The 10,951-nt window shown below is 32.5% G+C and overlaps 1 protein-coding gene across 1 annotated transcript; it reads right to left on the bottom strand.

Moving 5' to 3' along the window:
- Positions 1–2,886: 2,886 nt before the first annotated feature.
- On the bottom strand, positions 2,887–3,651 carry LOC120273312. The gene has a single exon (XM_039279934.1). The coding sequence runs from the start codon at positions 3,649–3,651 to the stop codon at positions 2,887–2,889; it is 765 nt and encodes a 254-aa protein (XP_039135868.1).
- Between the last annotated feature and the right edge of the window lie 7,300 nt (positions 3,652–10,951).

Here is a 10,951-nt window from a genome sequence, read left to right as displayed (position 1 = left end):
CCTGTCCATTACCTTTGCTAGAGTCTAATGGCAAAAGAAAGAAGACTGAGATGATCCACCACTTCTTTCCCAGCTTCAGCAAACAGGACTCTGTTTACTAGTATCTCAAAGCAGTTTCATGGGCCTTGTTTTTACTTAGCTTCATTTTGTCAACTCCGGTTTTTCACAATTCACTCAATGGTTGCTTCCCTTTTCTCCTATCTCTAGTGTAGAAATCAGCAGTCTTTAACACCTGAGATAATAAACAGTGAGCATTGAAGAGTTTACTCTTAGAGTTGTGATGTAGTTGGATTTGAAGATGAATGAACCAACAACTTTGCTAAATTTATAATCTAATTTCAATTATTAATCTAATAAATAATCAAAAGAATTTTCACAATAATTATTCAAATAACAAATCTAATAAATTTAACAAATTTTTTAGCAACATTAATCAAAGCAAATATCTAATAATTTTTACAAATATTGTCACAATAAATTTTCTAACAAATATTTTACTAACAAACAATCAACCAAATATTTAACAAATATTCATTCAACAAATATCAAATATTTTTTTTCACAACAAATAATCAAACAAAACAAAAAGCAAGATGAATCGCTATAAAAGAAAACATAAGCTGAGAAAAATTGCGTAATGAGAAAAAACTCACCAATCAAGTCAATATGCAAATTAATGATCTAGAGTAGTTAAATTTCACTGATATTGTGCTTTTGATTTATAGGATAAAGAGAAATTGCATATGATATTGAGAGAGAGAGTTACTTCTTTTTTAAAGATTTTGAGATAGTGATTGCATTTTTTAAAGATTTATTTATATTTATAATAATAATAATTATTATTATTAATATTGTTGTTGTTTAGGTTAATATAATTATATATTGATAAGTTTGATAAAAAATATATTTAAAATTTAAAATTTTAAAACAAATAGTATTAGGTGATTATGCTGTTATATCCTACTTTTTAATTTGAGTAGTTTATTTTTATTTTTTTAAATAAAATTATACTGATATATGTAGTATGTATGAATGCCTTGTTTTGATTAGACTGCATATATATATATATATATATATAAGCTGAATCCAGGGTTTTCAGACTGCTGTAGATACTGCCAATGGATCCTACCATTTGATCCTGTCCCAGTACCTTTACTATGGACTATGGAGCCTAATGGCAAAGCAAGAAAACCAAAGAAGAAATCCATAACTTCTTTTCGTCCCAAAAAACTCCACCAACATATAAAATATTCTAAAAACTAAAAGCAAATCTTTTGATATCATGTACGCAATGTCTTCTTTTTTATTCTTTTACAGCTAACCATCTTAGTTGTAAATTTATTAAAAAAAAAAATAGTATGCATTGAACAACGGTAACAAAGTGCAAAGAAGGAGAGTCTCATATTCTCTTCTGGTCTCATGCATTGTTTTCTATTAGCATGTTTATGATATTGTCATTGTGATACAGGTTGAATCATATTCTGTTTGAATCTAAATCCGATTGTGTTTGCCGTTCATGGGTATTTACATTACTCAATCTTCTATTCATCTTAACACCTTTTCTCACTCATGAATTGTGGATTTGTGGGATTTGATTGTTTCCGTAGAAAGAGTTAGAAAGAGAATATGAGAATAATTATAATGTCTTTGGAGATTGCCTTTGTTTAGTTTGAAACTTGAAAGCCTCTTGCCAATCCTTTCCTTCAAGTCAGTCTTATATAGCAAGTTTAAAATATGTTAGCCAATGACCAAGAGGTTTATTTATATTTAGGTTTTTGTAAAAATACTTCACAAGTGGCGAGAGTTCATCTTGTGAGCCTTCAATTCATAGGTTATTGCACATTTCTAGGAGTCTAAGCCATGTCTAGTGTCTAGTGCCCACCCTACGTAATGCAGCTCCGTCCACAAACTCCTAGGGGTGCAAATGAGCCGAGCTACTGGTGAGCTACTCAAAATCGGTTCGTTCAATGCTCGAATTCGATTCCATTTTTCACGAGCCGAGCCAAACTGGAGCTGCTCATTTACGTTGACGCGCCGAGCTCAAGCCGAAAAACACTCAGCTCGTGAGGCTCGCAAGCCTAAACGAGCTTTTATATATAAAATATAAAACTATTTATATATAAATCATAAAAATACATAATTATATAGACTATAATAAATTACAAAATTACTCTTTATCCAACTGTGACAAATTAATCAAGCTTAAATGAGCGGAGCTCGAGCTACTTGAGCTTTCCAGCGAGCCGAGCTCAAGCACAAAAAAATTGGCTCGAACGAGCTCAAGCCTTCGAATAATATACTTGAGCCTGGTGATACTCAGCTTGGCTCGTTTACAAGCCCCTGCCTTGCCTTCTTTAGCAATCTAACAGGAGTTTTACATATCCTAGCAATGCTTGAAATCATTCATTATTTGGTTTTAAACAGCTACCTTATGATAAATCTTCCAATTAATCGTGGCAGATATGATGGGCGACGTTTTAATTAAATTTGCAACACATATATCTGGCATTTTTCAGTCTGTTGCTTGTTTCTGGTGCCAAACCATCTTGAGGTGTGTAATGTTGGAGGTCATGCTTATGCTTATTTATCAATCTCATTTATTTTGAAGTGAACAGTTATTACGGTCAATCTTTAATTACTGCTTGGAGAACCTGAATATACATTATACAGCAATTTTTCATGTAATAAATCACATGCTCAGTCAAACTTGCACATAAACTTGGGTTTGTAGCTAATTGTTTTAAGAGAGCTTACATAGAAACCCATACGTAATTCATGGGATATCAGTGATACAAAGATTTAGATAACTTCATGTCAAGGAAAACTAGCAAACCAACAAAAACAAAAAGAAGATATATATATATATATATAATGCAAGATAGCTTGCTACTGTTTGCCGGCCAAGAACACATCAGTGAGGACAGTCTTGGACGCCAAGGAGGCCTTCAGCAGCTCCAAAGCCTGGAAACAAAAGCACGTGAAAAATATTGATTCATCTACATATTCTACAAATTGAAACACAACCTCTTGCATTCCCAAGCTAATGTTCTTCTCCATGAGAACATCAACATTCTTGACATTGAACTTGCTGAGCAAAGTGATGCCGGAGATGGTGGACATTGGAGTCACAGTAAGATCATCCATTATAGTGTAAGTAACCACACCCTTAACTAAACCTTCTTCTCCTACACCATTTCCGGATGCCATTCCAGACGCCATTCCAGACTCATGCACAAACCGCAACATTTTGTCCATTTTGCCACTACATGAAGGACATTCAATACCGCAAACTTTACTAACATAATCACGGCAACTGCGACACCTATAGTAAGCCTCAACTTTTGCAGGATCTGGTAATAGTAAGCGGAGATTGTTCTCGCACTGTTTCTGTTCCTTTACCTGTGGACTAAGTAGGATGTCCTTATCTTGATGAGGCTGGATATAAGTGAAATCCAAATTCTCCAGGCTGCTGTAGATATTTCCAATAGATCCTATCATCTGACTCTTGCTCAGGAGCTTCACTATGGAGCCTAATGGCAATCCAAGAAGAGTAAAGAGGAAATCCACCACTTCTTTCCCAGCTTCAGCAAACAGGACTCTGTTTGCTTTAGTATCTATGAGCAGCTTCAGGACCATTGTTTTGTTAGCCATTTCTTTGAACTGCTATTGTGAGCACGAGATTTACGTTTCTTTATAATATTGATAAACCAAGGGCTGGCCATGCATTGAGGATAAATGAATTGTCGGGAATTGTAATCGTTTCTGGTTGGAAATTGTAAACGTTTGTATTTGTTATTGTGTTGTTTGTGATTTTTTTCAAAAGCCACGTGACCTCAACAACTCTACAAGGGAGTAGGATTGGAAGGGAAATGAAGTGTCACTTTAAGATGAATAAACCACTGCACATTAAAAACAACAAAAGTAGAACAGACCCCAACCACTAAGTGTCACTTTCTTTCTCTCTCCTTGAAAATATAAAATCAAGATAAACATATTTTATAATTTTGATTTTGATGTATTTAATTTAATTTTTTTTTATATCAGGCTCGCGGAACAGAAGATAGATCTAGATCAAATGGAAAGGTTAGGCTTTTGATTGTTCACTCTAAATAGTGGGAGTTATTTTTTGTTATTTTTTCCAAAGTTAATGGATGTTTTGTAACCGTTGTTTTTTCAATTAATATGATTTACCTATTTTTTTCTAAAAAAAAGACTTGATGAAATTTATTTTCTTAAACAATATCTTAAAGAGTCTTGTCTCTCTCTTGTAATAAATATGTAGTTTATTCACTTTATTACAATATATATATATATTTTTATTTTTTATTTTTTGAAAGAGCCCCCAGGGCTTTTATTGAAATAGAAAAGCAAAGATACAATCAACAAAAGAGAAAAAAAAAAAAGAAAACCAACAAAGAAGAGAAAGAACAGATATAACAAAATCTAAAAGAAGAACCCAATATCAGCAAACAACTTCATCACACAGCGCTGTATCTGGAGTTAATCTTCATCAAATATATATATATATATATATATATATTTTTGAAGAGTAAGATCATTATTAATGCTTGTCATGGTGTTGAATCCGGGTCATCAGTTATTTATCCATTCTTTGTTTAGGTTAAAAAGTTAGTTTTAAAATGTCATAGCGATACTTGAAATCATTTATTATTTCACTTCAAACAACTGCTGAAAAGCTTGTTTCACTGTGATATTAATCACTTGTTTACTTGACTTGCAGTTCATAGATCTTATAACAAATCTCAAGATGGCAACAGGCATTCTCATTGATAACTGCATATAATCTAAAACATTTTTAATTAAATTTGCAACATATATATCTTGTATTTTTCCAATCTATTACTTGTCCCTGGTGACAAACCATCTTCAGATGTATTATTTTGGAGGTCATACTTGTCTATTAATCTCAGTTATTACGAAGTAAATGTCATTATCATACAGTCAAACTACTGCTTAACACACCTGAAAATTTTAGCACAATGCAATTACTTGTGTCTTGAATCACATGTTCAGTCAACCTCATACATAAACTCATACAAAAAGCAATAACTTCATGACTAGCTAGGTCAAGGAAAACCAGCAAACCAACAACAATGAAAAGAAGATTAAAAAAGGAAAGAGAAGAAACTAATATTTATTGATTAAAAAAATGAAGACACAACAGTAGTGCTTCTGTATTAATTGATAAATGAGAGGACTAGAGTTCATATATGAACTGGTAAAAGAGAAACCAGCGAACCATAATATATAATACAAGCTTGGTTGCTACTCTTTGCTGGTCAGGAAGACATCAGTGAGAACATTCTTGGACTCAAACAAGGCCTTCAGCAACTTCAAACACTGAAAAAACACAAGAACACATGAAAAATAATGTTATACATATATACATATATATATATATATATTCTACAAATTGAAACACCACCTTTCCATCGCTCAAGTTGACATTTTTCTCTTTGAGAACATCCACATTCTTGACCTCAAGCTTGTTGAGCAAAGTGATACAGGAGATGGTGGACATTGGCATCACAGAAAGATGATCCTATTATGCCAAATGCAGCAATAATATGCAAAAATGGTAGCACACGAGATTTACGCTGGTTTCGAGTCTACATATAACCCTACGTCCATGGGCAGATAGAAAGAGATTTTTTATTCTTCCATAAAAACCCTATATATATATCCAAATTAAAATAAAATAATATAACCCACAATGGATCAGTCGGTTGGTAGGCCCAAGCCAAAAGCCCACCACAGATTTTCATTAAAATTTCTAATTTAGGGTTAGGGTCGAGTCATAATTTGGATAAGGTTACAATCATAATCAATTTCAAATTCAAGGCATTTCAACAAATCTCCATCTTGACTTGTTATGTCAAACACAGCAATAATATGAAGAAAAACACATCCATTATAATGTAAGTAACCAAATCCTTCACATTTCCAGGCTCAGGATGCACATACTATAACACTTTTTGCATTTTGCAACAACATGAAGGACATTTAACACCACAAACTTTACTTACATAATTGTGACACCCATAGTATGCCTTAACGTTTTCAGGTAAGAAGACATTGGTCTGTCTATTTTTCTCTCCATCTGGGCTAAGGCGGATATCCTTATCTAGATGAGGCTGGATATGCAGGTTCTCCAGGCTGCTGTAGATGCAGCCAATGGATCCAACCATTTGATCCTGTCCAAGTACCTTCACTATAGAGTCTAATGGCAAAGAAAGAAGACCAAAGATGAAGTCCACCACTTCTTTCCCAGCTTCAGCAAACAGGACTCTGTTTGCCTTAGTGTCTATAAGCAATTTCATGGGCCTTGTTTTGCCAACCATTTTTGTCAACCCAGTTTTTTCACAGTGCTCAATGGTTTCTTCCCTTTTCTTTATATAATTGTTGAAATCAGCAGTCTTTAACACCAGAGATGATATACAAGGCTGAAGGCATTAGAAGAGTTTTTCTTGAGAGTTGTGATGAAGTTGGATTTGAAGATGAATGAACCAACAACTTTAACTCAAATTTATAATCTAATTCAAGTATTAATCTAATGAATAATCAAAATTTTCACAACAATTAATCAAACAACTATCTAATAAATTTAACAAATTTTCATAACAATTAATCAAACAAATATCTAATAAGTTTTTACAATATTTTCACAATAAATTTTTCATAACAAATATTTATAACAAACAATTAAACAAATATTTAACAAATATTCATTCAACAAATATCAAATATTTTTTTCACAACAAGTAATCAAACAAAACAAAAAACAAGATGAATCGCTATAAAAGAAAACATAAGCTGAGAAAAATTGTGTAATGAGAAAAAACTCACCAATCATGGCAACCTGCAGATTAATGATCTAGAGTAGTTAAATTTCACTGTGATATGTGCTTTTGATTTATTGGATAGAAAGAAATTACACCTGATATTGAGAGAGAGAGAGTTACATCTTTTTTAAAGATTTTTGAGATAATGATAGCATCGTTTTTAAGATTTTATTTTTATTTATGTTTATAATAATAACAATAATAATAATAATTATTATTATTGTTTATATTAATATAATTATATATTGATAAGTTTAATAAAAAATATATTTAAAATTTTAAAATAAATAGTATGAGGTGCTATATTCTATTTTTAATTAAAATGGTTTATCATCTTAAAAAATATTTAAAAAAAATTATGTTCCTACATGTAGTTCCTGAATGTTCTTGTTTTGATTAGACTGCAGATAAGCTGTAGATACTGCCAATGGATCCTACCATTTGATCCTGTCCCAGTACCTTCACTATGGAGCCTAATGGCAAAGCAAGAAAACCAAAGAAGAAATCCACCACTTCTTTTCGTCCCTAAAAACTCCACCAACATATAAAATATTCTAAAAACTAAAAGTAAATCTTTTAATATATGTACGCAATGGCTTCTTTTTAATTCTTTTACAGCTAACCATCTTAGTTGTAAATTTATTAAAAAAAGAAAAAAATCAGAAGAATTAAAAGTAGCATGCATTGAACAATGGTAACAAAGTGCAAAGAAGGAGAGTCTCATATTCTCTTCTGGTCTCATGCATTGTTTTTAATTAGCATGTTTTATGATACTGTCATTGTGAATGTCTTTGGAGATTGCCTTTGTTTAGTTTGAAACTTGAAAGGCTCTTGCCAATCCTTTCCTTCAAGTCAGTCTTATATAGCAAGTTTAAAATATTTAGCCAATGATCGAGAGGTTTATTTATATTTATGCTTTTGTAAAAATACTTCACGAGTGACGAGAGTTCAATTCATAAATAATTGCATATTTCTAGGAGTATGAGCAGCTCCGCCCATAAACCCCTGCCTTGCCTTCTTTAACATATCCTAGCAATGCTTGAAATCATTCATTATTTGGTTTTGAACAGCTATTTGGAGGTTATTTTCGCTGTGATCATCACTAAATTTTTTTTTTTTTTTTGACAAAGTCAACAAGCAACAAATCGAAAGAGACGAATGGATGCGGAGTGCTGCACGTCACGGTGAGCTTAAAATGACGCCTCATGGGAATAATCCCACATCGTGCAACCGCCGGAGGGAAGAGCGAGAGTAATCCCTCGCATGAGCTTGCAGAGGGACCTTAAATATGATTATGATCCGAGAGGTTCGAACTGAGGGCACTCCCAATTACTAATCGTGGGTGAATTACTGAAATTGGCCAAAGGTTCCTTGATCATCACTAATTCACTTGACTTGCAGTCCATGAACCTTATGACAAATCTTCCAGTTAATCGTTACATTGCTTGTTTCTGGTTCCAAACACATCTGGCATTTTTCAATCTGTTGCTTGTTTCTGGTTCCAAACCATCTTGAGGTGCGTGATGTTGGAGGTCATGCTTATTTATCAATCTCAGTTATTTTAAAGTGAACTGTTATTACAGTCAATAATCTCTACTGTAATAAATCACATGCTCAGTCAAATTTACACATAAACTTTGGTTTGTAACTAATTGTTTACGAGAGCTTACATGGAAACCCATACTTCATACATGTGAAGTCAGTGATACAAAAAGTCAGATAACTTCATGCCCATGTCAAGGCAAACCAACAAAAACACAAAAGAAGTATATATATATATATATATTATATATAATGCAAGTTATCTTGCTACTCTTGATTTGCTGGCCAAGAACACATCAGTGAGGATAGTCTTGGACGCCAAGGAGGCCTTCAGCAACTTCAAAGCCTGAAAACAAAAGCACATGAAAAACAGTGATTTAAAAAAAAAAAAAACTATATATTCTACAAATTGAAACACAACCTCTTGCATTCCCAAGTTGACGTTCTTCTCCTTGAGAACGTCCATATTCTTGACATTGAACTTGCTGAGCAAAGTGATGCTAGAGATGCTGGACATTGGAGTCACAGAAAGATCATCCATTATGGTGTAAGTAACCACACCCTTCACATAACCTCCTTCTCCTCCTCCACCATTTCCTGACACCATTCCAGACTCAGTATGCACAAACCGCAACACTTTGTCCATTTTGCCACGGCATGAAGGACATTGAATACCACAAACTTTACTAACATAATCACGGCAAGAAATTTGATTGCGGCACCCATAGTAAGCCTCAACTTTTGCAGAAACTGGTGATGGTAAGAAGAGTGGTGATGGTAAGCAGAGATTGCTCTGGCACTGTTTCTGTTGATGTAATTGTGGGTTATGGAGGATGTTCTTATCTTGATTAGGCTGCATATATGTGGAATCCAAGTTCTCCAGGCTTCTGTAGATACTTCCAATGGATCCTACCATCTGATCCTTGCTCACTAGCTTCACTATGGAGCCTAATGGCAGTGCAAGAAGAGTAAAGAGGAAATCCACCACTTCTTTCCCAGCTTCAGCAAACAGGACTCTGTTTGCTTTAGTATCTATGAGCAGCTTCAGGACCATTGTTTTGTTAGCCATTTCTTTGAACTGCCATTGTGAGCACAAGATTTACATTTCTTTATAATGATAAACCAAGGGCCGGCCATGCATTGACGATAAATGAATTGTTGGGAATTGTAATCGTTTCTGGTTGGAAATTGTAAACGTTTGTATTTGTTATTGTGTTGTTTGTGATTTTTTCCAAAAGCCAGGTGACTCAACTGCTCTAGAAGGGAGTAGGATTTTGACTTTTCATTTGGAATGGAAATGAAGCGTCACTTTCTTTGTTTCTTTCTCTCCTCTCTCCCTCTGTGTGTGTATATAAATGTATATATAAAAATATTTTGAAAATATAAAATTAAATTTTTTAATAAATGTTTATAAATTAAATGTCAATGGCGGACATACATAGAAGCTGAGCTGTACAGTACCAGTGTCATTCATGGGTTTGGCTCCGGTTCAATACATCTCTCATTCATTATTTTTTTTAAAAAAAAATAGATAAACCACATATATTAATAGAAGAACAAAATACATGTCACAAACAAAAGATTTCATATTTTTCAATATATATTTAGGGGTCGTTTGACATTATTATTTAATTATGATGTAATATTTTTTTAATATATAGATAAAAATATGTAAAGAGAAATCCTTATTTTTTTTAATTAAAGTATTAAATTTTTAATATGTTTTAATTACCTCTTTTTACTATTTCTTTGATTATTTGAGAAAAATAAATTATATATAAAATTTTGATAAAGAAAAGATAAAGTTTGTTACAATTGTTCTGCTAAAAAAAATAATAAAATTTAGTTTTTAAATGTAAAATCAATGCAGAAAATAATAAAATTTATTTTTATAAATTTTTAAAAAATAAAGAAAATATAAAAATAAAAATATAAAAAACTAATATTTTTTTGCATAAGAGAGTTTGTTCAATATTTAGATTGAATTTTAGCACATAAAAAGAGGATATTAACCAAATTTAAATAATAACAATTGAAAACATAAATGACATGTTTAACACATCTAAATATGCATTAGAAAGTTGTGGATGGGAAGTGTGTTGGATTGGAGCCGAACTTGCTATCCATCTCCATGAGTTAGAATTTGAACTCATCTTCTCAACTAGATAAACACCTTGTGTATAAAATCTAATAACAATAGACAAACACGATTAATGGCATAAAGTTAATTTTTGTTGTCATGCACACAATTTCTTCTTTTTCTTTACAGCTATCCATCTTTAATTATAAAATATTAAAACAATAAAAAGAATTAAAAAACAGCATATAATGGCAACAAAGTGCAAGATGGTGGGTCTCAATGAAATTTACGTACTCTTTTAAAATGGAGCCATCGGGCATGGCCTCCACTATGTTTCGCTTGTTTTTTCATGAAACCCCGTATCATTATTAATGGTTTAATCCTTTGTATGGTCCTTTTAAGTAGGTCAAGTTATTACTTTAGTCCCCTATTCCAATGTAGCCACAAGAGTCCCTCTATTATTTAG

The sequence above is a fragment of the Dioscorea cayenensis genome, chromosome 12, assembly GCF_009730915.1.
Source record: "Dioscorea cayenensis subsp. rotundata cultivar TDr96_F1 chromosome 12, TDr96_F1_v2_PseudoChromosome.rev07_lg8_w22 25.fasta, whole genome shotgun sequence".
NCBI classification, from domain to species: Eukaryota; Viridiplantae; Streptophyta; class Magnoliopsida; order Dioscoreales; family Dioscoreaceae; genus Dioscorea; species Dioscorea cayenensis.
The sequence above is the reverse complement of the archived record's forward strand: the minus strand, read 5'-3'. Positions and strand labels throughout refer to the sequence as shown.

What these genes read in the sequence shown, in the direction of transcription:
- LOC120273312 (XM_039279934.1), bottom strand. Translation starts at nt 3,651, where the DNA reads ATGGCTAACAAAACAATGGTCCTGAAGCTGCTCATAGATACTAAAGCA.